The sequence below is a fragment of the Fusarium verticillioides genome, chromosome 6, assembly GCF_000149555.1.
Source record: "Fusarium verticillioides 7600 chromosome 6, whole genome shotgun sequence".
In the NCBI taxonomy this organism is placed as follows: Eukaryota; Fungi; Ascomycota; class Sordariomycetes; order Hypocreales; family Nectriaceae; genus Fusarium; species Fusarium verticillioides.
The window spans coordinates 1,902,818-1,928,976 of NC_031680.1; the positions used below are offsets into that span (position 1 = coordinate 1,902,818).

At 48.2% G+C, this 26,159-nt stretch overlaps 6 protein-coding genes across 13 annotated transcripts; 2 read left to right on the forward strand and 4 right to left on the reverse strand.

Annotated features, from left to right (window-relative positions):
- Positions 1–602: 602 nt before the first annotated feature.
- Positions 603–4,898, reverse strand: FVEG_14997 (hypothetical protein; the record flags this gene model as incomplete). The annotated part of the gene is made up of 4 exons (XM_018904075.1): positions 603–919; positions 968–2,264; positions 2,329–4,610; positions 4,661–4,898. 4 exons carry the CDS (start codon positions 4,896–4,898, stop codon positions 603–605), a joined length of 4,134 nt encoding a protein of 1,377 aa, XP_018745498.1.
- A 2,190-nt stretch (positions 4,899–7,088) lies between these two features.
- Positions 7,089–8,362, reverse strand: FVEG_02176 (hypothetical protein; the record flags this gene model as incomplete). Its single annotated transcript, XM_018889371.1, has 7 exons — positions 7,089–7,189; positions 7,236–7,306; positions 7,388–7,461; positions 7,514–7,545; positions 7,594–8,059; positions 8,125–8,200; positions 8,262–8,362. 7 exons carry the CDS (start codon positions 8,360–8,362, stop codon positions 7,089–7,091), a joined length of 921 nt encoding a protein of 306 aa, XP_018745497.1.
- A 308-nt stretch (positions 8,363–8,670) lies between these two features.
- FVEG_02175 (hypothetical protein) lies at positions 8,671–11,785 on the forward strand. Of its 6 annotated transcripts, none has more exons than XM_018889366.1 (3): positions 8,671–9,011; positions 9,083–10,177; positions 10,266–11,785. In XM_018889366.1, the coding sequence occupies exons 2-3, from the start codon at positions 9,159–9,161 to the stop codon at positions 10,477–10,479; spliced, it is 1,233 nt and encodes a 410-aa protein (XP_018745491.1). In that variant the 5' UTR covers positions 8,671–9,011; positions 9,083–9,158; the 3' UTR covers positions 10,480–11,785. The 6 variants fall into 6 exon arrangements, with proteins under 6 accessions (XP_018745491.1, XP_018745492.1, XP_018745493.1 ...); XM_018889367.1 differs by having other exon boundaries at positions 8,671–8,997; XM_018889368.1 differs by having other exon boundaries at positions 8,671–8,997; positions 9,156–10,177.
- On the reverse strand, positions 10,756–11,097 carry FVEG_14996 (hypothetical protein; the record flags this gene model as incomplete). Its single annotated transcript, XM_018904074.1, has 1 exon — positions 10,756–11,097. The coding sequence occupies one exon, from the start codon at positions 11,095–11,097 to the stop codon at positions 10,756–10,758; it is 342 nt and encodes a 113-aa protein (XP_018745496.1).
- Positions 11,786–16,584: 4,799 nt separating the features above from the next.
- Positions 16,585–17,874, reverse strand: FVEG_02174 (hypothetical protein). 2 transcript variants are annotated; one of them, XM_018889363.1, is made up of 2 exons: positions 16,751–17,874; positions 16,585–16,703 (listed from the first exon to the last, which is right to left on the reverse strand). In XM_018889363.1, the coding sequence occupies exon 1, from the start codon at positions 17,840–17,842 to the stop codon at positions 17,510–17,512; it is 333 nt and encodes a 110-aa protein (XP_018745488.1). In that variant the 5' UTR covers positions 17,843–17,874; the 3' UTR covers positions 16,585–16,703; positions 16,751–17,509. The 2 variants fall into 2 exon arrangements, with proteins under 2 accessions (XP_018745488.1, XP_018745489.1); XM_018889364.1 differs by lacking the exon at positions 16,585–16,703 and having other exon boundaries at positions 17,228–17,260; positions 17,304–17,874.
- FVEG_02173 (hypothetical protein) lies at positions 17,613–20,873 on the forward strand. 2 transcript variants are annotated; one of them, XM_018889362.1, is made up of 4 exons: positions 17,613–18,679; positions 18,733–18,830; positions 18,882–20,595; positions 20,646–20,873. In XM_018889362.1, the coding sequence occupies exons 1-3, from the start codon at positions 18,443–18,445 to the stop codon at positions 19,642–19,644; spliced, it is 1,098 nt and encodes a 365-aa protein (XP_018745487.1). In that variant the 5' UTR covers positions 17,613–18,442; the 3' UTR covers positions 19,645–20,595; positions 20,646–20,873. The 2 variants fall into 2 exon arrangements, with proteins under 2 accessions (XP_018745487.1, XP_018745486.1); XM_018889361.1 differs by having other exon boundaries at positions 18,882–20,873.
- Positions 20,874–26,159: the final 5,286 nt, after the last annotated feature.

Below are 26,159 nucleotides of genomic sequence, written 5' to 3' on the forward strand. Positions count from 1 at the left end.
CACTCCCAATACGGGCACACCAGTAAGAGACACTTTCGTGAACTGCGTCAGCAAATTTGTCGTATTAATCACAACCAATTTGCCGGCTTCTTTATCTAGGCGATTACATATGTCCCTATCTCTTGGCAATACGCGTACATATTCGATTCGTCTCACCTTCACATCCATGCATACCTAGGAAGTTATCTGTTACAAAGCACGCGATCAAAAAGGCCCGTACCAGATGAGTTGGTCAAAGAAAAGCGATAGGCATTATAATCTCGACACGATTAATAGCATGAACTATATAAGTCTTGTACACACATCCGTAACGTCTGTGTTTTCAACCAACTCATTGCAAGTCTCGTCTCGCCATAAACCAAGGCTCCTTACCCTGACTGGGCCTGGTCTGACCACTGTGATCCCTGGCCGGACCCTCAAGTTGCCCGAAATACCGAAACCGAAATCGAAATCGAAGCCAACAAACGGGGCTGAATTAGAATAGAAATGGAGTCCATACAGGGAGAACCAACATGTCCGTAGAAAGAAATGAATTCCCTTCATAATCAGGGAATGTTTTACAAACACAATCCAAATCATGCCTTCTTCCTCCTGAGACTTACTTAGTCTTCTGACTTCAAAGCCTGTCCACACCAGAGACCTTCCAGTTTGTCTCTGACATCCTCCCACCGCAGGCGCCAGCTGCTTCTCTTGCTCAGACCTCCATCGTCATCGCCGTCATTTTCGCCAGGGCTAAGCTCAGACGAGTTCTGATGACGATGGATTGGGGAGCCATTTCCCCATGGAAAGTTGGGATCCTTGGGGAACCTGTCTGTGGGCGTGGGATAATCATCCCCAGCCGATCCCGATCCTTCTTCAGTCTGCGCTTTTGTGACTGTCCGCATTGTTGTAAGCGGCTGGTAGGTGCTCGTTTCCGTATCTGAACTTCATTAGTTTGATGATTTCGCCCATCAAGAATATCACAAACCTTTTACACCAAATGTGTGAGTCATGTTTGACCAATGCACCGTGTTGCTTGTTGTGTTGCAGGTCGATGAGACGTCTTCAGTGGCTGTTACTGTCGATACGTACGAAAACGATAAGTCTGGTCGATTCGTTGCAGTCAAGCAATCGGTGCTAGCTGGAATGGCTGTATGGGTCGGGGTGTCGTACACTGATTCTGTGCAGGTCGATGAGCTAGTAGACGTAGATTCACATGGAGTAGCTGTTCCCGCTGAGCTAGTCAACAAGGGTGTGGCCGTCAAAGTATCAATTCCCGATGATGTTCTCCCAGAAGCCTGTGATAGAGTTGAGTTACCCACTGGGATTGGTGCCAAGGCGGAACTCTCAAGGCTGGTCGATATCCCCTTTGCGCTACCAGTTGTCAAGAAAGTTGTCAGTGTTCCGGAGAGCGACGATGTAACGGTGGCCAATGAGATAGTCTCTGTGCTCATGAAGCCAGTGACCCTGGAGGTTACGTTAGCCCATGTGGAAACTGATGAATCTGTAACTGCAGTCTCAGATATTTGAGATGTTGGGGATTCTGCCAAAGTAGTTCTAAGGGTCAATGTCGTTGTACGAGTGTATGAGGTTGACAAGGAATCACGACTGCTTGAGCTGTTGAGGGCAGGTGAGGACGCGCCTGGCCCTCCCAAAGTCATAGTGCGGAATACGGTTGTTGTACGAGTATATGAATTGGACTCTGAGGCTGCACTACTCCTGTTGCCACTTGTGGATGGGGAAGTGCTGGACTCTTCCAAAGTGGCTGTGAGGGTCACAGTCGTGGTACGAGTATAAGAGGTTGACCCCGAGGTTGCACTGCTGAGGTTGTGAACAGAAATGCTTGGCTCTACTGAAGTAGGAGTCAAAGACTTGGTGGTAGTTCGAGTGTACGACGTCCATTCTGAAATCTCACTATTTACAGTCCATGTGGAAACACCTGGCTCATTCGTGAGGCTCAATGTTGGCCAGCTCGTCCATGGCTCGGGATCTGGCCTCCATGAAACGATTGTCGAGAGACTGATAGTGCCCAAACTCGTTGAGTTGGAGACCGGGAAGAGTGGCTCATTTGTTCCCGAAGCAGATGCCGAAGTATTAGTCGTGGTGCCAGCCACTGTGGTGTTCACAGTGTGGTAGGTTGTCCCGGCCGATGGTGAAATGGTGACACTGGATGTTGAAAAGTCTTCCAAGGTTCCCGTAATGGTGATTCGAGGCCCTGTACTACTTGGTGGAAGGGAAGCGCCAGTTCCCGTCAATGTGGTGTTGAGGAAGAGGAAGGGGCCGTGCTGTCGATACTGTTGGCCGTGATGCTCTCAGATGTCGTCGAGAAAGTCGGCATATGATAGTTACTTTCACATCTGTGAAGGTGATGAGTGTAACGTTCAGCGAAGCGGGCGGTTGAGGAGTGACGGCAGCTGCATCGCTCAAAGTTTGAGTTCCAGAAACTAGACCAGAGCCAGTGTGGGTAGAGGTAACTGTTGTCTGGATAGTTGAGTTGGTGAACCTCTGAGCGCTGCTAGTCGTGTTCCACAACGCAGAGGCCCCTGAAGTAATCATGGACGGCGTCCCATCCCCATTACTTGAAGGATATGTTTCACTGGCCGTAATGGTAGTCGAGTTGGTATAAGGAGCAGTGCTATTGAACCCAGCTGTTGTCACAGAGAATGTAGCATCACTGCCTTTGGGGCCGGTGGTTTTGCCAGATTCAGAGAGTGACACTGAAGATGTTTCCGACTGCCAAACCAAGCTTGTGTTGGTTGGAAAGGGGAAGTTGGTAGGCTGCTTAGACATGATGACGGTACTGATACCAGAAAAGCTGTTGAGAGAGGTCGACTGAGAACTGAATGCGCTCTTGCTGGATCCCACACTTTCAGAAAAGTTGTACCCACTAGTGGTATGGGCCACCGTGACATTGCCAGACGAGGATAGGCCTGTTGGTGCGAGACTGCTAGTGATGGTAGAAGTCATTGTTGTCTTGATCACCGTTACGTTGCCAAATGCTGAGCCATCAGTTGGGCCTCGAGTTGACGTTGCAGACACACTGGGAGGCGTCATTGGTGTGGTAATGATCGAGAGCCAAGAGCTTGGAAAAGAAAGTGACGGAACCTCCAAAGTTGGTTCCAAAGTATGTGAAGTCGTCAGCGTCGAAGTCGGCCAGTCAAACCAGGAGTCTGTCTGAAAAGACAATGAAGTCCGTCTGATGGACATAGACGAATTGAAGCGCGAAGGGGCAAATGTGGAATACTGTGTAGAAACAGAGTTGTTCATCATACTTGAAGCGCTCTTGGTTGGAATGATACCGCCTGGGAAGATAGTAATAACCGAGCCCTCAGACACAGTAGTCACAACAAAGGACTTGGTGAATGAGTCAGAGGTCGCATTGATGGGTAGAGCTGTTGATGCAAAGAGAGTCTCTGAAGACATTTGGTTCGAGGTTGTAGCAATATTTGACTCGGAAACACCAGCGCTCGCGCTAGTCACGAAGGTCGAAACTGGAGAGAAAGAAGAGCTTGTTGCTGGTAAGGTGACGTTGAGTATAGTGTATGTCTTGCTTGTGGTGACTGTGGTGGAAAAGGCAACAGTAATAGATGCCATGCTCACCGATGAGTCTCCTGTTCCAGCCCCCGACGAGTCATCAGAAGCAACAATAGTAGGTCTTGAAATGCCAGATGAACTTGGCAGAACAGAAGATGGGGCAGGAACTCCAACTGTTGCAGTGAAGTAGGCAGTAGTACTAGTAGTGAGGCTCACAGTTCCATTGACAGGAATGCTCGAAGCTAGTGTGGACTTTTGAGTCGATTCTGAAATAGCTACCTCGGTTAGAGTGCTTTGGATTGTGACAGACTTGGTTGATTCAGTGGCCAGACTGCCCAATGTTGAGTGCACCGCCGAATCAGTATCAGTAGCAAGACCGCCAGTAGAAAGTCCAGATGAGTTTTGTTGTGGGATGACTGTGACTGTCGTGGTTTTGTCTGCAGTCATGGGGACAGCCAGAGATAAAACGCTTGATGAAATACCAGTTGAAGAACTGGGCGCGACTGTCACTGTAACATTAAGCATTTTTGTTGTCGTTGTTGTCGACCCAACCTTTATTACGCTACTCTTGAAGCGAGAAGTAAACTCCGTTGTAGTGAAATCACCTGAAGCTTCAGCACTCAACATTGTTTGTGTGTGAGAGACACTCTCAGTGATTGTATTTGTTTCATTAAAGAAACCAGAGACTGTGGCAGATGAGGCAGAACCTGAAGGCAATACAGTTACCGTCCCGGGTGATGAGGTGACCGTAGAGGGATAAGTGCCAGTCAACGAAGAATTAGTACCCGAAATAGTAGAAACTTGACCAAGTGAAATTGAGGAAGTTTCAGCACCAGAAGTCTCAGTCCCAAGGAAAGAGCTCGAAGCTGTTAAGTGAACATTCGACGATGCCTCGGAGCCGGATGTATTGCCAGCCTTGGCGCTTGAACCGACAGTTATCATGGCAGTGCCGGTCTCGAGTGCTGAGGATACAGAGAGAGAGGAGCTGCCAGAAGCGACAGTATCATAGTGAGAAGAAACCTTTGACTTAGATGTCACACTAGCTTGAGAAGCTCCAAGCTGAGTTTCTGTTGCAGTGGACTCCTCGAGAGTGTGATCTGACAATGTTAGACTCGAGGAGGACCTTGAGTCAGAACGTAATACTTACAAGAAGTCAAATCAGTTGGAGCAACTGGTTCCCCCGTATTATAGGGAGGAGGTGGACCATAACCATCAGCGAGAGCGTTACCCAAGGGATTGCGAGCTTCGATGAAAGTATTGCCGCGCACATCTTTGCGAGCACCCCGATGCTGTCGGGGACCAAGCCCGGCTACGCTGCCTAGAAGACAAGATAGCATTAGAAGCACCGATAGGACGGTGATCAAAGGAATGTTAGGTGGTCTCATGACGAAGATGTTGTAGTGCTGTTGGTTCTTTGGGTCAGCGAATACTGTTCGTCCTCAAACAAATGAAGATATTGCTTTTTGAACTCGCCAGAACGATTCAGTGAACAGATTTTATTACAGAAGTATTTAAACGAGTGGATGAGTCGATAGTTGAATAAAAGATACAGGTAAACGAGTGATTGTCGACTGCTAGGATATTATTTCCTTGATGCTTCCTCGAGGTGATGAGAGAACACGAAAGCGAGATTTGTGAAGCGGAAGAAAAGAAGGGCAGAAGAAGTGAGAAGAATGAGGAAGAAAAGTAGTCAAGCAGTTCAAGGCATACGTAGGAGTGAGTGAATCATGAACAGCGCAAAAGATAGGAGATACAAAGTGTGCAACTGGCAGCAGCTGTCACAAGAATTTTGCCAGTGATTGGTAAAGGGGCACATATCTTGCAACCTTATAGGCGGAACGTACCTTCCAATGCCAGATATTTGAATTCACCCCTGAAAGCCTGCCACAGCATGAGCGTACAAGCTGTATTTTCAGGTCCAATAGGTTACAAGTGCTTGGATCAGTGTCATTGCGGTGGCGGCTTTTGGATATGTCTTGCTATATTGGACCACCGTCCGCGGTGCTCCGGTTGTTGATGGTAGTAACGGCTTTCTTGGTACCCAATAGAACATGCCCGGCTGATTGCTTGCCTTCCTCCCGATGGAAACGATCCCGGGATCCTGGACAGGCGTATAGTTCCGTCTTCTTATGACACGGAGGTAGATACGATGGAGATGAGCTTATACAGCTGTTGTCGATGCTTATTTAGCTTGGCCCTTCATCTTTTTGGACAAGAAACTTGAGTTTGGGGTTGTATTGTCGCTTGATTGCATGTAGGAAGTATCCTTGCTACCGTCTCTGCTTCATCAGCCGGTGATTGTTTCCACGTGCCATGTCACAGGCCATCCTTCATCTCCCATCATGTTTCTTCGAGGAAACAACACAAATGGGATGGCTTCCAGAATTGATCTCACTTGAGTATGAGCCAGCCTATTCCTGTCGATATCCAGTGATATTGTACATCATATTACAAGACATGTCGAGAATAAGCAAGTGATCATATGCTTGGGAGCTGTCCCTTTCACTCTAGTGAAGAAACTCGCTCTCGTCAGGTCATACATGACCTGTATCAGATTAATCCTCGTACGGCTGTATCTCGCTCTGACTTGCATTGCGGGATCTAACTTGGAGTAGTAAACTGTTGGTAGACGAGGTCTTGGCCGCGTTAAGCGGTGGAACACAAACCACGTCGGGCCTTTGACCGTTGGGGATCAACGGCCTGGTTGTTGGAGGTTTCACAGTCTGGGGGCCAGAATCCCAGACATTACATACCATCCGTGCAGACATGGCACCTGTAACGAGCCTCGGCAACGAGGCGAGATGCAGCTTGCGGTCGGGTCGCATCAGGGGTGAAATGTTCTGTGATGCATTGAGTTTGTCTTTGTTGAGCGCCCAGGCGTATAGAAGAGCGCTAATTCTTCATCGTTTTCTTGGATGACTAGGTATGAGTGACAATGAAAACTTGGAAGATGTCGTCTCGTGGCATTACCAGTCAAACCAATAACAACGACAAGGGTCAAGGGCTCGCAGTTGACATTTTCTCGAAAGAGGATCAACGTTTCCAAAAGTGAGGGTGGTTCCAATTCTGAACCTGATTGCTCTCAAGAGCAGATCTTGCAGATCTTAAGCGAAGACTCAGACATTGGCGCGTTTTCATCTTGGACAGCGAAGACTCAGAGATTCAAATAGGGGGATAGTTGCGAGGCTCACGTTGACGTGTAAAGAATGAGACAAATCGAGACGACGAGAGTTTTGCGAAAAAGAAAACTGGCACCTGGACCTAGAACTACCTAGCCTAAGACATCTCTTTCAGACCATTCCTTCCTTCCTGGCTGATGTAACTACCTAATGGACATTCCTTCCTGTATTGGGTTTACGAAAGCGCTCACTTGTATTTGAGGTTAGGTACCTCAGATAGGCAGGAACTCGTGATTGCCTCATGCATCCCCCATATTTTACAAACCTTCACCCCTCAGAATATCAGAATCAAACCCACATCAGTAATCTTGCTCTCGTGTTTTGGACACAATGTCTTGCAGATCGTGGATGTTGCGTGGCTTTGAGGCTTAGCCTGTTGTGCGAAGACAAATGCGCTTATTCGGCCTTTTTTGCGGTTTCACGCAGAGTAGGGGCAGTTCCATCAGTCATCGAGGCATTCTTATCCTCAATATCAGCAGCCCAGAGGGCAGCTCCAACTTGTTGACGTTAGCTTGGCGCAATGCGAGCTCGCTTCAGACTTACCTGTGTTACTGAATGTGAAAAACATGGAAGCAACAGGAATCATCTCGAGAAGAGTGGCAACTAGTCCGAATCTTTTACAAATTTCAGTTAGCTAAATTTGGCTCATATGTGCTACCAGCGGTCAATCAGGAAGCGAATGGATAAATACGTACGCCGTGTAGGGGCCAACATTCTTGGTAAGCCAATCCTCTCTCTTGGGCTGCGTCCATTTCTTCAGTTGGAAATACTAGAACGAACACTGTTAGCTCTGGTCAAACCCCAGTTGATAGACAACTTACTCGACCGTGAACTCCCTTGCCTCGAGTGCGACCTATGTGTGGTCAGTGGAGTGATATAATTATTGATGGTGCATTTTTACCTTGAATGAGGATGAAAATGACCGTACCAACAACCGGGATGGCGTTGAGAGGCAGGTACATCACGTAGCGGACAATGGCCTTGGGGCTGAACTTTTCAAAGGGGCTCTTGATGATCTTGCCAAGCTTCTGCATCGGATCTGACCCAGACTTGACCTCTCGTCCCTCGCTCACGATTTGGGTATCTCCACGGGCAAGGAGTGTACCATCAAACACATCCAGAAGGGCATCTTGAAGAAGGTAGTTGCGAGACACAAGGTTGATGATGGTGGTACTCTCATTGAGAACCAACAGAACGGCAGAGAAGGGCGCAATAGGGCCATTCACGAAAAATAGTACGGCGAGCTGTGGCAAGTATGTAAAGAAGAACATGCCACCAATGACACCGGTAGAGAGGAGGACCAGCGGACCAAGCTTGGAGACGAATGGCTTCCAAAGTGAGCGATGGGAGATGAAGTAGAAAATTCCCTGTTCAAGACGTGTTACATTAGCATGTGAACTCTCTCTGGGGGTCAGGCGGGGAGATACTGTACCTTGATCGGGTAGAGGTAGGATCGGCTCTTGGCAGCGCTGGTGACATGCTCTCGAGCCTGGGCATAGTCCTCCTTACTAGTGGTGTTGTCAGCTCCAAGAAGAGGAAAAAGAGAGAATCAATGTAATTTATACGTACAAGACTTCTTGAGCTTTCTCCCCAACAGAGTCAACCACTCTATTGCGCTTGGTGGGTTCCTGCTGGTGATCAGCTCCCGAAGCTTCAGCTGTGTCGGCCATGGTAGTTTGTTGAATGCGAAAGTCGGAGTAAGTTTGCGATTCTGGTGATCGTGTGCAGAAACGAATCGTTGTAGGAGCACTTTGATGTTGCCAAGTGAAAAAGAGGAGATATGGTTCGCTTTGTTTATATCACTGCGAGGCTGGCAATCACAAGCTTGACATTCCACCCTAAACCATGGAAGCTCAAGGGAGAGAAGCTCTAATCGATGTCGTCATTGGTACCTCAGGGCCCTACGAGTGGGGCTACCTTAAATCGTCACAGGCTTCTATGTGACGAGCCAGTGATGATTTTTGACAACTTCTGATATAAGAGTTTCATCAGTTATGTATTTATATGGTATGCAGTACTTCTACCAAGTGATTCTCTCTCCTCTCTTCTCAAGTACGACCTATGAACCCTGTATTCCCCCCTCCAACGTCGCATCAACGTCAAGAAATGTCCCAGAGGACCCACCTCCGCCCGGAGCTCATGACCCACCATCGACCCCAAGTTTCGGCAGCCTTCATCGTTTGTCATGAGCCGTATAGGAAGCGATCAATCTTGGAACAGGTCAGGCCTGTTTCAAACCTGGCCTTTGAGCCTATTATAATCTCTTTTGTCGTGTCTGCAGAGCCTGTTCTTTTGTACATTGGTGGTATGTTCTGTCGCGTGAGCCTCGTCTTTTGCCCCTCCTCCAATTACATGGTAACGTGTTGCTGATCATCCCCAAAATATGAAAGGTATGCGTCACTAGGAGCGCGCGTACCAGTATAACATCATGTCGAGCCCAACATTGACGACAGCGTCATCCAGATAATGATAGCGCGAACCGCTCCCGATAGCTTTACCAGAGACACGAATGCATATACCATCGCCGCCAGCATGACTCAACGATATATCTCGAATAACTTGCCTCCCCAGAAACTCGGTTCGGATCCCAAAGAGCTCTTCACATATGCTCTTGAACTCGTCGTACGGCATACGCCGCCTCGTGAGGTCTACCACGAACGCCACCTTGGCGGTCTCTTCATGGGATACACTGGTCTTGCTTACCTGTTCCTTCAACTGTCCGAACTATACCCAGATCTGAAAATCTCTGGCCAAGACTTGCTGTCTTGGGCGAAACGCTACCTGGAAGGAGACCGTGGAAAGTTGGTCCTAGAGAATGGCAACTGCGGCATATCGTCCGAGAAACTATCATTCGAAGCAGTAAGAGCGTGCATAACCAAGGAGGATGATCACTTAATAACCTTCCTGAGCAATATACCAATACTTCTTGGTCCCTATACGAGCCCCCAGGAAGATACTTTTCCATCAGAGATACCCTATGGGCGGGCCGGTGCATTATACATGTTGCGTATGGTGAAACACTGGGTTCCCAGGAGTAAGAGTCTCGTTGAATCTCCGATCAAGAGACTTACAGAGCGTATTATGGCCACCGATGACGACGGCAGGGGTAATTGGGAGTGGCATGGGAAGAGGTATTTTGGAGCAGCTCATGGTGACATAGGTATCATCACACAGCTCGTTCTTTCAAACCCATCACTCGCCCCACAACTTGCACGACGCGTGGAAAAGCTTCTCGAGCTTCAGGGTCCTGACGGGAATTGGCCGTCGAGCCTGCGGAGCCTCAAGGAGGGCAAAGGCGCAAGTCTCATTCAGTGGTGCCATGGTGCCCCTGGTTTCTTGTATTCGCTGACGTCCCTGCGCCCGTATTTCCCTGACTTGCAAGATCGTATCGACTCAGCCATCGAGAAAGGTCAGAGCATAACCTGGAAGCATGGTCTTCTCACCAAGGAGCCGTGCTTGTGCCATGGAATTTTTGGAAACGCATTGTACGTTTCCCCCGTACTCAACCCCCTTTCCCCTTTTCTTCACCGTGATATCCTAAGTAGACCTCGGCTGCGACTGACCTCGGAGTAGGGTGCTTCCCCGTGGACCTAATCGACAACACTTCCTTGCACTGGCCACCGCTGATGCAGTGGAGAAAGTGCGCCGACACGATCCAAAGTTATTCGAATCTGCATCTTATGGCCACAAAGCCGCAGTCCTCATGAACTATCTGCCGAGTGCCGCGTGGACATGGGCTGTTTGCGAACATGAGCATCCCCAGCTTATCATGTACAATGATGTGTAGTGCATTAAGCAGTCTGGTGGTTTGATACTTCTTCATAGGTACATGACTGTTGTTGCAGCTTGGTGATTCAAGAGCGGTATCATGTGGACAAAGATGTCCATTTCCATGTTGCATCCACCTTTCCTTAATGAATTGATGAATCGATATCTTTGATCCAAAATGGACGTGGGATGTAACTGTCAGTCGTGATCAAAGTGGGTGCTTAACCGAGGATATACTGGTAAGGAGTCTAGAATACCACCAGACTTTCACAAGCTCGGCCATTAGAATCCTGATTTACAAGCCCCATAGTTTCAAGCGAGAGGCAATATTTGAGCTCAACCAATCTCTTGGCCAGATGAGGATGCAGGCGATCTCGAAGGCGAGAGACAAGAAGCCAGACATAGCCTTGCGTGATAAGACTTCCGGTGGTGGTTCGTGAGGAGGATCCACACTCACGTTGCGATACGTCCACAGCATCGGACCCATAGCCCGGACGTTACTGGAGAATGATCGGAGTTGGAAGCCTTTCATGGATGAGGCTTGTTTGAAGTTATTCCATAGGATTTCCACCTTGTGCTTTCGGAAACGCCTTGTTATTGGTTCCTGTTTGGCGGATCGACTCATGGGTAGACACATCAAATCTGCGGCTGAACCAACTTGGGGCTGATCTTACAGACAAGGAAAACCTCAACACCGAATCCCGTAGAACAAGAATTGAGAATCATGGCGAGCTTCGATGACCCATTGAGTCCCATTTTTTTCTTTCATTTTTTTTTAGGAGTCATCGAAAGACCCGGTTTATAAAGGTGATATTCATCGGCATAGCCGACGAACTCTGAGATTTCAAAGGCCATGGCCATGTGAATATGTGATTCCCTGTGAAAGTGGTAGAACATAGAGATTTCTGGTGATGAAACATTCCATTAGGGTGCAATGCCAAGCTCAGCTCAGATCATAGGGCTTGCTTGAGACTCATATCATGCGACGTTGGCAACGGTCGGGCTGCGATGCGGTTTTCGGCCGAAAGGCGCCAGACCCAAGGGGCTCTGGAGTCTGGAGCCTCTTGGGAGCCTCTTATGGGGCGTCCTGGAAGAGTCTAGTGAGGCGAAAAGAAGCGTCAAGAGAAGAGGCTAGGAAAGACGACGGCGTGGAACATGAATAGATTGGTAATGTATGAAGTAATGATGGGCCTGGGCTTGTGCCATGCAGCCTCTAGATGAAAAATCACGAGCAACTAACGTTACGTCCGTACCTATCTGAAGGAGATTGCCAGGCATTGATCGTGTCTGATAATCGGAACATGAAAACGAAAATGGAGAAGGGGGTGTAAGTGTAAGCGGACACTCGCACTCAGGAGCACAAGCTCAGTCCAGTCCAGTTCAGTTACATGCATTCGATGCAATGCCATGGGTATTGAGGCATTTCTCGACATGCCGACTTTGATCCATATGCCGTTGTTTGTTCAATTTCAGAGCGAACATGGATATGACGTTCCAACTTCCTCATTCCTCCAAGGGTGTAAGGCTTGCTTCACCTTTCAGGTGACCGAAAGCGGCCCGAGGAAATAAAACGCACATAACCCAAGACTTGCAATCTCGAATCGGGCTTTTTAAACGCCGACTTGAAAAGCTGGCCACACCTCGGCACGGAGGTCGGGGTATTGAAGTCATGGCCTTATGTACCAGTCAGTAGCCTAGGGGAATCGTAGCGCGAGTCAATCCTCCAACAGCCCTGGATATCAGAGAAGCCGCTGACCTCATTTCACGCCCTCTGGCTTTTTCGGGTTGATATCATGGGAAACTTTCTCTGGATAAGCACGCAGTAGTGACACTACTGTTGGCTGGCCTTATTGAGCAAAAGGAACCCCCACTTCGGCACCGAAGAGCTGTTCAAGTCCGTGCACCAGTTCAAGATGGTGATGGTGATGAGATGAACGGGGAACGTCTAGTGCCCATCTCGTCAAATTTCGGGCGAGTCCGACAGCTCTTACAGGCCGATTTCAATTACTGCTTCCAAGATATCTCCAACCCGATAGATCCACCATTGCCGTTCCGGTGCCGATGGGGGTACCATGCACTGATAATCCCGCGGCCTTCTAGAAAGATTTCCATGGAAAAGAACCTGGTCAAAGGGAGTAGCCCAGGGGCGCGGCTGAGAACGACAAGATCCCATAGGACCAGTGATGGTCCCCTGGGGGAGACTTACATACAGCATCATCATCCCGCATCGCGAAAAGTAAACATGGCTCGGCTTCGAGTTGCCGAGTTGACCAACCACTTTGACATCTCAGTCACTGACTGACTGTCTTGGTTGAGGTGAGATCTAGATAGGTACCTAGGTAGGCTTGCCGCAGGCTACTGTACACACATACAACCAGCAACGTCGGGAAACAGACTCGTTTTGTTATCATCATAACATGACATCAGGTCAGCACGTTACGCCCGTTTTAGGTCACGTTTGCTGCACTAGGTCTTTATCTCCGGCGTCTGTTTATCAAGGTTGAACATCAGTCTGGATGTGAGAATACTGATCAAATGAGGTACCTGTCTTGCACATGTTGCAGTACAGGTACACTACGACGGTTGCGTCGAAAAAGTTGATGAAATATGTCTTGGCTACCTAGTTCTGATGCGATTGTGAACAGAGCACTTACACAGACAAGATTGACATGCATACATATCTCCATCAACGACGAGTCATGGACTCGATTTTACGTATTCAGCCATTGACAGGGACAGGGACGGGCAGTGTTATCCCCGCCGCGTGTAATCTATTTCCGGGTCACTAAGCAGCAGGCGCACATGCAGGCGCACATGCAGGCGCAGGCGTAGGTGTAGGCAGGGCTACTACAGTAGCGCTCGTTTCTGGCGATCAGGGTTTTTCGCTCTCCGCGTTAATTAGGTAGGTGTGTTGGTGTCATCGATTGAGGTGCCCGCCCCGAGGATTCATCACCACCATCATGCACTAAAACTCCACTGTCCATGCACTTGAACAACACGCCCTGGCCTGGGTCCATTGACTTTTCTTCTTCTTCTTTCTGACCAACAATAACAGAGTTTGACTAGAGCAAGTGCCGGACGGTGAAACTGGCACTCACTGAGCAAGTTCAAACGTCAACGTGGTACTGAATTTGCTAAGCGGGTGGACTTTTTGTTGATAATCAAGACGGCATGACGTCGACGGTCAGATCCAAGGCTGTACCGTAGCTTGCAGTGCCGTGTGCGACTGTGAGTTGTGGGGAGGAAGTGGATAAGCGAGCATGAAAAGAATGCGAAAAAAATACAGAGAGAGAGAGAGAGAGAGAGAGAGAGACAGAAGAATGAAAAACGAATGGGTCACGAGCTGTAGTTGGAGAAATTTCGCGGCCGCATTTCCGCTATCCGGGAGACTTACCGCTACAGCCGTCACATCCATCCAATCCATCCAATCCATCCATTCATGATCGATCGATGGGTTCGGGGTTTGTGTTTGTGGTGGCCTGATAATTGATTCACAGCAAACAAACTTGCATGTCACAAATATGGACATCTATGAGAATATCCCTCACTTCTTGTTGGATTGTAGGGATGACGAGAAATGCCTTTTTCGGGGCTTTGTCTTTTTCTTAGTTCTAGTGGTTAGCGCTTGGAATACATACCCTGCCTGTCTTGCTCAACTGAACCTTGACTGAAACGAAGCTCTCGTCGTATCCAAGATCCATAATTAAACATGGAATTCGCTTCACAATGGATCTGAGTTGACAGGGAAGCAACTGGTCTCTTTGACAGAATCCCAAAGAAGGTTTCATTTCAAAGGAACGGGCGGCATGGTTCCAGACCGCAAAGACCGTACGGATACAGGAACACCATAATGAAATAATCATATCATTGCATTTACGGTTTTACCATGTAGCTTACATGGTTCTGTTACACCTAGCCTCAGAGGACAGTGAGCGAAGTGAAGTGAATAGGCTTCTTGTCTATTTACCGATAGCTCGGGTTCAAATCGCGGAGGTTTTCGTCCATTCGGCAGTTGTACAACTGATCAAATGATCGACTGCTACCTCAGCCTTCATCTCACTTACGCAACATCTACATGCACGTGTCCAATTCCATGTCCATGGCTTCAATTGCATTGCATTGAAGAACGGACTGTCTCCCAGCCGCGGACTCCGATCGGTTTCGGCACCATGAACAAGTCCGGCTATCGATCTTGCTTCCAAAACCTCAGGCTTACTGTGACCGTGATTCTGGGGATGAAGCTGGCGGCTTGCTCTTTCATACCCCCCCTTTTTGGCTCTTTTGTTTGCTAGCTAATAAGGTACTCTGGGGGGTATTCGGACTTCTGGGGTCTTTGTTCATCACGAAACTGCGGTAAGACGCCTGCCAAAGACGGTTGATATATCCGAGCCCAGAGAAGGTATCATCGCGGCAGTCTAACGGTACAGCGGTACGTGGCTTTGAGTTTATAAGCATGTCTGATCACCACTGCCGTCCCTCCTTATGGGGATCAACGGCTGCTGAACCGTCCGTCCGTATAGTACTATGTATGATCTGAGTTGATGAGAGTTATTAGTAATTGCCTACCCCAGCCCTACAGTCTACGGTCAAGAAAAGCCTCCACGGAGGGCGGCACTTCAAAGTTCGAACTTCAATGCCTGGCCCTTGGCGGCTTTCGTAAAGGTGCCGTGAAAGCGAAATTCGGAGTCGGGGTCGATAGATAATCTTCGCTTCACTTAAAGTTGGACTTAACTCTGTACTGTAACTCATGGTCCCTGGTATGTGGGACCTTTGATGAAGCGCTCAATTCATCACGGCAAGCTAAACAGCCCGCCTGGCGCTAGATTCGACCGCATCCCGCCCGCTTACACAATCAACTTTGAGGCCCTTATCCACGAATTGAGTTGGAGCCGCAATTATGTGCAAGCAAGCATGTGTCCGTATCATGACATGGTATACGGATAAGTATAAGACGTGTCCTCTGCCCATGTTTTTACACGAAAATCAGAACATGAAAAATAGTCTAATCATCAGAACATCATTATAGAAATGCTTGGTATGGAAAGATGATGCGATAGACCGAGGCAGATCCATTATAATTAAACTTTGAAGAGGACGATCGTTGTCTTTCCATTAACTACCTGCTTGATGAGTGAACGTGCTTTGCGATTTTGCCTCGTGCCTAATGAGTATCTGTCATCGGCGCCGGTGGTTGGAATCGGCGCCGAGAAATCGAGACCCCTGCTGATGGATGGATGACTGCAAAAGACCCAGGACCATAGCGCTGGAATATCGCAGCTTACAAAACAGCGACAACTACCGTCACTAGCCTCACTCAAGGTTGCAATTACATACTGCTAGGAACGGATGATCAAATATCGGCCCGCCAGCCTCCAAGTATCTTAGGTAGTTATGGATCATGTATGTATGGCTGGTGAGTTGTCGCTTTTGGCTGTGCAACGGCCGCACAGCGTGGCCATGAGAACCTTAACAAGGTCGCGGGATCATAACATCCTTGCCCGTCAGTGGGAGTCTCGAGTCTGGGAGCGCGAGAGCCCTTGTTACGGGGTCGCGGGTGCACATCTCATTTCTTGAAAGATGGAGATGGATGCCCCCCCCCGTTCCCCCTCCAAGGAGAGACGCACAATGCAGTCGCCATTTGTCATTGGGGTCCAGGAGAAAGTTCTTCGGCTCTTGGTAATCCGAACTAAACTAGCGACCATCCGCTGTATTGGTAATGTGGATATTCAGAAGAGAGGAAGTGGGAATAAAAAAAAAGAATAGATGAGATGAGATGGAATCATCCAAAGCCAACGGCCCCGAAGCTGACGGAGATCGGTCGTGTGAGATGCCGACCTACTAAACTAACTCGTTCTAGTCAATCAAAGGGCCCAAGGCTCATTCTCAAGCTCACCTTACCCTTCTAGAAGCACCAAAATTCGGTCAGTGGCGACAACCGACAGCGGTGGAAGTACGGCAATAAGTGGACAGGACAGGACATGAGATGGGATCCATCTTTCTACCTCCCTCCACCCACTGCAATTGATCAAGATGCAGTTTCTGGGCAGCTGGGCAATGCACCCGTAGCGAGCCAGATGGCCTACCAGTACAGACCTTGCTTGGCTGTACATAATAAGGATGATACATCAGCAACTTGTTTGTTGATCGAGCACGATGACGAGATCGGTCTGGGGAGTAGACTATAGGAACAAGACAAGAATCATATATACACGTATCTATCCGTAGAAATAGCCGCATTATTTCCTGTGGGGTATCAGTACAGTCTCACACACATCCAATATCTTACATACAATGTTCTAGTGATGGTGTTGGAATTGTTGTACAAAGTAATCAAGTCCGAGATTGTAGGAGCTCTACTGGGTCATCTGCACCTCCAAACAATAAGCATCAATCCGTCTTACTGTACATTGCAGTGTAGTAAGTGTAGCGTTATGCAGCGCAATTAAGTACCATTTGCCGTGCTCTGAAACCAGAAACGAACCTTGAAAAGTTCAACCGTGATCAGAGCCAGAGCCAGACTGAGACTGGTACGGCAGTCAGCGATACAGTTTGATCCTTGCGAGTGATTCGATGTTATACGCAAAATACGCGCTCAGTGACAGTCTCCGTACGTACGTACGTAGCTGACGGTAATTGTTGTATAGCCACAGGGGAAAGGGGATCGCCAAAAAAAACAGCCCTAGCAACTGCTCCGTACTGTACTCCGTAGCTACCTAGGTAGCTAGCTCGCTCGCTCAATGCTCGTTCTCGGTCTCGCACCCTGATGCTGATCAAGGGCATGGCTTGGCAGAGACCTCATCCTACACTCATCAGCCTCGCTCTTATGCTTTGAGTTTTGGGTACAATTTGCTTGCGCCCTGAGAACGCGTTGTCCCTCATTTTGATGGGCGCCCAATCAATCTATATTTCCAACGGTTTACTCTAACTGATAACCCGTTAGGTTCAATGTAAGCACCAGCAGTTGGGGAAGCATCCAAGCCTCCCGTCAGCCATCACCATCATCATCATCGCTATACCATACCACCACAATCAATCAAACAAGCAATCAGTCAATCAATCGATCGATCAGTACGTACCCAAAATTCAATCATTGTCTTAAGTCCGCCGCCGTCAAACGCGGGCGGACTTTTAGGTCGCTCCAGTGCCTCAAACTTCCAGAGGATCCACACCATCACCATCAACAGAACATCAACATCCATCATCTGCGGGTCCATCTCAACCCTTGCTAGCCTCGACTCCCTGGACGATCCCTGTAACATGGAGCACTCTAGCACTTCTCTCGCTTTCTCGGACATAATGACCACGCCGACCGTTAACGACACGCCCTCCACTCCCAATAGGTAACTCTCTCGAGTACCGTACTCATCCTCACGGGCACTCATTCACTCATAATTCATGCCGCTGCGCGCGGGCGGGAACTTCCTTTGCACTCTCTCTGATACCTGATGTACCTACTTATTCATACCATACCTTACCTGTATTCCACAGTCTACACCCTACGAAAACCTTCCGACCGCCGTGGACCGGGATCGCTCGTTCTCACATAATACATACATAACTCAAAATCCATATTAATTCAAGGCCCTCTCTTCTCTCTCTAGACTCTGGGCTCTACGCATAACTCACTTATTACTGTCTTGTCGCCAAGTCACCTCCAGTCAGTCACACAAGATCCAACCTTGATTGACTTGACCTGCCTTGGCCTCGCCTACAACTATTATTAAACTGCTTGAACCCTTCTTTTCCTTCTTTCTTCCCCCCCTCCTCTTTCACTTCAGCTTTCATATCTATTATATACATCCATCACCACCCACTCCTGTCCCAGGTGCTTGGTACTCTACCACTACAACTGGCTTACACATACTGGCTTACACCACTCAATATCCATCCAATCCAAACGCAACCCACAATCTGGATTGTATATCGCTTCAATCAACTTTGCTTGGCATATCATAGTCATATTAGCTATAATTACAGCAGCAATGGGATCAGGTAGCTTACCATCTCCTCCCGCCGAGGATCATAAGTCGACCCTCTCTCGAAAGAGCACATCGTCAAGTTCCAAGTCTGTCAAGCCAGTCCACCGCACTTCCAAGCGAGCCAGCTCAAGTGCTGCCACAATTCACCACCACGACCATGTTACACATACAACTGGTATGGACGGCCGACATAAGCGTGTGTGGAAGGCTTGTGAAAGATGCCGAATGAAGAAGACCAAGGCACGTTTACAGTACTACAGCTCTTTAACCCCACTCACTAACACGAACTCAAGTGCGACGGTGAATTCCCATGCAAGCGATGCAAAGACGATGGTCTAGTCTGCACAGCTGGCGTACGAAAGAAGATGGAATACAAGCAATTGCCTAGAGGGTACGTGCTCATATTTCCCAACTTGGTCTGCATCTCACTTACACGCAATAGTTACGCCGAGGTTCTCGAGAACACACAATTCGCCCTCATTGCCACAGTCCACAAGCTTTACTCAATGGTTCGAAATAACCAATCTTGGGATTTGGGAGAACCTGAACTCAACGACCGCGGCCAGCCCGTGATCCACAACATCGCCCAGAAGCTCGGCTGCATCCGCCCCAATAGCGATATCGACCTCCCTGTTCACTCAGTGTTCCCTGAAGACGAAGCTGGCATGGCTGAGCTGGCTCGACAGCTCGAGGATCAACAAAAGGAGCACGAGCCTGCAAAGGAAACCATCAAGGATACTGATTCATCCGTGTGCAACCGAACCGAGCGAGCGTCTTCATCGGAGCTCGATCACTCCGACTTTGAGCACGACTATCGAAGGGCTGCCTTTGGTAACACCAATGCCATGACCCTCTCACCGCAGAGCTTCACAGGCAGCGCCGACTTCGACTTTGCCCCTCCACCGCCCGAGATTGATGCTTCCAGCCTGTTCCCCTCGCAATCGCCCGCCATGAGCAACTTTCCCGCCTGGACAATGACCAAGCCTCAGCCTAGCGACCTCACCATGCAATTTCTACAACAGCAGCAGCAGCAGCAACAGAATGGCATGATGGCAAATATGGACTTGTTGAACCAGGGCCTCGTCGAATCAGAATTCGGAACAATCAAGCCTCACGTTCTGTCATGCCCTAACCCCGAAGTTATGCTGGGCATGGGCGACCCCATGATATATTCTGGCTACGACGGTGAACCAATGCGACTATAAGCAGATGCGACTATAAACACTTGACTGTACAGTACTATAGACTTGTTTACGGCCATCTTTGTTACGTCAAAATTTGTCACGCGGCACGGTGTTCATCGGGATTCAATCATTTTTTTTCACTGGGCTTTCATTTCTTGTTTGGGTTTATACCCTTGGGGGGTTGGTGTTAAAAGGCACGGTTTCACCTCACATGTGTGAGGTTCGGTGCGGCGTTGTATGTTTTCCGACTGCTGACAGGATATGGGACTACTTGTACAAAGGTCGCCCAGCTCGACGCCACGACAGGACAGGATAGGACAGGGCAACGTGGTGATTGGGAGATTGCATGATACAAAGAAGACGGATGTGGAATGACAACCACGAGCACGACCATGGCACAAGCCTCTGTCAGAAGCACAGAGAGCCAAAGTTGAGATAAAAATCACGCCATTCGAGGGATAGGAATAGGGTTCTTGAGAAGGATGCATATTTTGGATAGACCTGTACATATCATATGGATACATACCTAATCCGACTCCCTAAATTATCAGATCAGATTGCCTGAATTGCACATGTCCATTGCTGTCTCATCACATATCTTGGAGTCACTGTGGGGATGCAGTCACATCAATGGATCCTACCATGCCCTCCCTTTGAGCCGCCCGCAAAAGCATATCGTTAATCCTTTAATACTTTATTACTGTATGCATCTCATAAGCCACAGGCCCGCCTCCATCAGATCATGGAGCATTTGACCACACGTCACTTTGAGGTGGTCGAGACCAACTCTTCGCTTCTGTCCCTTGTCCCCCTTTGTTCTCTCTAGTTCTTTGATTCAGGACCCTTCTGAAGATCCATACCGCAAATCACCGAGCTGTCAAAATCCGGTTCCGTGCAAATGCCGTGGACTCACACACACACTTCTAACATTTGCCCGAACCTGGCACGGACCATTTGTGATTGATCGAATTGGTAAACGATGTTATTCTTAACGGTTATGGTTAAGCTAATCAATGAATCAGCTGGGCTAGGGTGATTGCAAATCAAGCTCAACCTCGATGAGAAACAAGAACTATAAAAAAAAGGCCGAATGCATGATACTAAAAAATTACTCTGTTATCTATCTACCTAGACAGTATGTACGGAGTAGACACTCAGTCTTATTAGACTGCAGCTAAGCTCTAAAAAATAGGCCGTCAATGGCAGATTCTAACCACACACCTATATCCCTCTGCTTATTTGGTGCTAGCACGGAAACCCGGAGCTAAGGTGCAGAGCTTTGAGAATCTCTATTGAGAAAGATGCACGTTGAGCCGTAAATCCGGCAGAGGAGCTGCAATGTGCCGATGACCAACGACCAACGACCAACGCCAACCAATGACCCGTAGATGCGCATTCCCCTTTGGTGCTAGATATTAACGTTAGTCCCCATTGGCATAAGAGTCATCATCCATCATCTGCAGTCCGTCCCACTGCTGCTGGGTACGGTAGACGATGAGGGTGGATATGATTGGAAATTTGACGACACTGCTTACAATAGCAGAGCCTGCGTCTTGAAACTCGACTGGCTGTACAGCGTCAGATAGTGTCGAAAAGACTGCCAGTCTGGGTGTAAGATCCATTGGGTTAAGGGGCGGCCGAATTGATGACTTAAGTCTTATTAGGTACGGGTTGAGTAATACACGCGCGAGACGGGCTGATATGAATTCCGCTGGCGCCCTTTTCTGAACCAAAAAGCCACTACGTACGGACACCGCTGCGGGTATTTGGCTGGTTACAGAGCAACAAAAAACGTCATTCGAACAAGGTTGGGAGTGTGTGTCACCCAGTGTCAGCCCTAAGCTATGCGATGCGCTTTGCTTCGCTGTTGAGCGGGCGACCAAGGTCCGCGTCGGACCAAACAACAGGCGGAACAGACAGACATTCGAAGCTGATGCTTACTGATGATGCCGCCCTCTAGTGGCATTTATAACAAGACGGGCTCATCCTGCCTGCACAGAGTGAATGACTGCAAGCGAGTGACCCAACTGCCCAACATACGACTGTATCATCATGATTACACATCATCACCATTCATTGATTTCTACAGTAGCAGAAGGTAGTGAGTGAGTGGGACTGTACATCAACAAGCAGTGAACAAACTCTATAAGGGAGGAGCAAGGTCAATGACAGACACTCAACTCAATAGTTAGTTAACAAGGTTATTCATGGCGTCAAGAATCCTTGTTAAGAGCGAAAATGGTCAGGACTCAGGAGGTGTCTTTGTTGTTCTGGAGCCGTAACTTACTGTTTGTTTGCGGTGCGGACTGTTGTGGCTCTCCGCGGGGCACTGCACTTGGGGCTCCGCGGACGCGGACTGCGGAGTTGGAGATCCAACATCGCATTCCCCCCATCTCATCTCAGACACTCAGACTCAGAGTCTGAGACTCAGAAAAAAAATATCAGAAACAGACGGCACCAAAAGGAAAAAATGGGGGTCAAACTGGGTCCGGCTTTCGGGCTTTATCTACCATCCGGCTGATGTGGGGTTAACGACGGTGACGGCCTCGGACCACGCCTACTGGTAGTCTAGGCGGGCGGGTTCTGAAAATCTGAATGGAGAAAAAGGAGCTGGATAACAAGGGGTAAGAGACATTCGATTCGCATCATACATAATACCAGGCAGATCAGATCAGATCAGGTCAGGTCAGGTGTGTTGCTAGAGAGTAAAGACTGTTTACCCTTTGGGGATAACGCTTTGTTTGTGTGGTAGATTTCAGGGTTTGACCTCCTTCGTTTTGCTCGGCGATGACTCTTTGGAGAAGTCTTTGCGCGATCTCGATAATAAAGTAGATCAGACTGCGCTAGGCCTTGCATCTTTGTCTTTGCCTTTGCCTCTGTTTGTTTTGGACTTGGGCATTGAGTTTCGACCATCAGGTAACGTTGACGAACTAAGCGAACTGCGTGGGGATGAATCAGGTGTCGATCGATACAGCTGAGGTGCATTCTTCGCAAAAGCTCGTTTATTAAAGTAGTTAGTCTTTACTGCATTGGGTTCAATTTGAGAAGTCAATCATGATATCAAACCCAATGCAGAATGCAGAACGACTGCCCAATGCGTCTCGTCTCAATGATCTGAGGCTGAGGGGGAAATATTCGAGTCCTGTCTTTCGAGATACGCGTTTTCGCATAGTCGCATTGTAACACTGGAGATGCAAAATCTCACACACACACAATGGATGGAAATCACACAAAAGGTCACCATACGGTGCAGATGTGGGGCCGGGATGCGGGCGGGGGGGGGGGGGGTTTCAGTGATGGACATACAAGGTGTACTATACACATATGCCAGCAACATGTTAAATATCAACATCCAATGTTCATTCATTGATACCAGACCAACTCTAATATACATATGTACCCACGGAGTAGTTTTCATGCCGACTCTGGGACTCTGGTCGACTCAACCTTGATGATTCTCAACCAGGGTTTCACACAGATCGGCACCTCAAAACCAACATTTCCAAGCTTCATTTTTCGTATGTACGCATGCACGGTCTTCAACACCGAGTTCAAGCCACGTACAATACATACAATAATTACCAGTACTCACCCTCGCCTCACGTTACACCCGTCAAGGTCCCTGTCATATTGAACCACACTCTCGTTCAACTCTTCCAATGATTCCCACCAGTTTCCGAACACACCCCGCAGTTTGCTAAACTCGTCCTCAGACGTTAACTCAAGCCAAGTCTCTCATCTCCCTGACAGAGAGGCTCAGACCGCTCGTCCTCGTGGTATCACCACGACAGCCAAGGCACTTGGGAGAAAACTCTACCAAGAAAATACGCCGTACTACGGTACGGTACGCAGGTAAAGTTAGAGGCCGTATTCGATTTCGACCCCCCGATGAATCAGCGGGGGCGCGCTACATGGGAACCGTTTTGGGTAAATCCATTCGACCAGTCAGGTCAGGGTCAATCATTCTGATCCCCTGTCTAAAGTAAGTAAGCTCCGGTCAAGGCCAAGGTCAAGCTGCGTTGTGCTGTGTCGAGACGAGAGAGGGCGCACCCACGCACGTGCATGGAAATTGGGCTCAAGGACCCGAGATATACGAAATCCCCCTCCCAAACTCTGTTTACGTGGAACAACCCGAGAATGAGAGGCAGCCAAGCCCTTGGAAACATACATGTCTTGTCTTTTGGGCGGCCCTGGCTTTTGGCTTTTGGCTCTTGGCCTTGGCTTTGGCCTTGGCTCGGTCAATGATCTCCCCCCCCTCGGGTCTTGGCTGTCTGTGGCTATGGAGGTTGCTGAAACCCTTGAGCGACAAAATAATAGCGACAGCTTGTTAGACGGACGCCTTTGGGATCAGATAGTTATCGGGTCCCGGCCGGCGTTTGAAGAGTTGATTTGCCCGTAAAGGCGCATTGCGTATGCGGGTCGGGCTTTGCTATTCCCCGCGTAAAGAACATTTTCCATCCTCTGAAACTCTCTAATCATGAATGAAATGAGTACGCGTATTGGTTTTAGTGACCGAACCGGGCTTCAAATTGTGGCCGACCAATCCAATACTCAATCAAACCATCTGATGTTTATTTTACTGACTCCAGCTATTATTATGCCTTGCTCATCAAAGCACTAATCAAGCAGAATTTCACCTAGGTAGTAGTTATTGATGTTTCTTACCACCATATTCGCTTAGTAGGCATTGGATATAAAAAGATACCCTCAAAAACCTAGCATCATAAACCCCGTAGATCTAGTGCTGACTTGATCTGCTGGCAAAGTCTGGAACCCAATCAGAAAATAGTACCTACACTACATTTATTTATTACTACATGATATCAATGTCACGCTTATAAGCCCTCATGTCAGCCATGTTGAGCTGGCGCCAACACTGCAATTGCATTACTTTCCCTGCCGCCCCATGTTAGTAAAGTCGGCCGACAGATAGGAGATTTATTGACAATCAACTCTGAGTGGAGCCCGAGCGATCATATGTATCCGAGATATGTCCCAACAAGGAATGCATTTCGACTTGTCAGGAGTAGAAGTATGAAATTCGCCTATTCTGCTCTTGTGCTTCCAGGCCATTAGACGAGATGCTCCCTTATCTTATGAAACGACACAGTCAAGAACACATCCATCATGGCGATAGTGGTTTCAATGACTTCATAGTATGGAACTCTACGTTGTATGTAGACACCACGCAGAGTGGCGTTGATTTAGTGGTGTTTCTTTGTTGGGCACGGTATGATAATCTTGTTGAAATTTCACGCAAGTAAGTATATATAACCCATAGGACAATGAATGATAGTACGATATCATACTGAACCGAGGTTCGGAGGTCGTAATACAAGCTTTGGGGGAGAAATCGACTTGATCAGGATAATAGGAGGGGGTTGCTGGAACACTTTGTCCCCTGCTGATGACTTTGCTTAGACACTTCACCGCCACTCAGCCTATCTTTTTCCTCATCTTCAGTACTCTGCATACTCTGACTACAGCTATAGAGGAGCTAAGAATTGTTTTGAAGTCCGTTCAAAGTCTTTGGTGCGATTGATGTCTTTCTGCTAATGGAAGAATTGTTCGTTTACTGGCTGAGGACATCCCATAAGCCGATATATCAAAACTTTGGGCACGCATAGTATTATATCACCTTCCACTGATGGCTCAAAGTGTAGTATTATCAAGATAGAACTCACAGTGAGCACTTGGCCTGTATCACTGCCATGGAGCAATATCCTTGCGCCCCTGCCCGAAGCGTATTGCTGGTACATCGTCTGGCATTCTCTGCTTACCGTTGAAGACAATGTTTGTCTCCTTTCCAGAGACTCATGGTTGTTATAGAGTTAGAAGCTATTGTAAATTGGTCCTGGGTGACTGCGTACAACTGTTATCGACGGGGACTGGACTACAACGATCCAGAAGGGTTTGAGTTTGAAATGCCATCAGCATTCCTACACCTACTGGATCAAAATATGATCCTAATCATTGTATATTGGATTAAAAACAGCTATAGATCTGCTGGTGCCACACGAGAGAATCACCTTGTAGACTTGAAGGCCACCTCTGTAACTTGCACACTCAGTTGGAAGACGCCAATTCTCGACATTCTCTGCCGGTGGAAGACAGTCCCACGTATTCAACTCATCCTTACAGTCTTAATCCATTTTCAAGTACCGAAATAGACAGGGTAGTTGTCCTACGAGTCGATGCTGTGGCGGTCAACCTCCAATCTGTCAGACCGTCATTGACGTGTGTCCATACTATCAAGAAAGCTGTTAGTATGGCTCTGGCATCTCTTAGGCAGAAGGAAGATAAAATTAAATCTTCACGTCTTCGTGGAGTCATTGTCGATGTTATATGACATTCAACATTGTGGCTGGAACTTCCAACCTGCACCATCATCTATGGTTATATGCATGCCTAAGGCGTATAGGAACCTATACTTAGATTCTCATATGCCTATAAAGTCTCTAGAAAACACTTTGACAGCGAATCAGGGTATTATGTGCAGGACCTCTAACATGTTCGAAATGTAACGGGTAATATGA

What these genes read in the sequence shown, in the direction of transcription:
- FVEG_02175 (XM_018889365.1), top strand. Translation starts at nt 9,159, where the DNA reads ATGATAGCGCGAACCGCTCCCGATAGCTTTACCAGAGACACGAATGCA. An exon ending in GGAATTTTTGGAAACGCATT is followed by an intron (nt 10,178 to 10,265) that starts GTACGTTTCCCC and finishes ACCTCGGAGTAG; the next exon opens with GGTGCTTCCCCGTGGACCTA.
- FVEG_02174 (XM_018889363.1), bottom strand. Translation starts at nt 17,842, where the DNA reads ATGAGTGCCCGTGAGGATGAGTACGGTACTCGAGAGAGTTACCTATTG.
- FVEG_02173 (XM_018889361.1), top strand. Translation starts at nt 18,443, where the DNA reads ATGGGATCAGGTAGCTTACCATCTCCTCCCGCCGAGGATCATAAGTCG. An exon ending in GCCGAATGAAGAAGACCAAG is followed by an intron (nt 18,680 to 18,732) that starts GCACGTTTACAG and finishes CACGAACTCAAG; the next exon opens with TGCGACGGTGAATTCCCATG. An exon ending in TACAAGCAATTGCCTAGAGG is followed by an intron (nt 18,831 to 18,881) that starts GTACGTGCTCAT and finishes TACACGCAATAG; the next exon opens with TTACGCCGAGGTTCTCGAGA.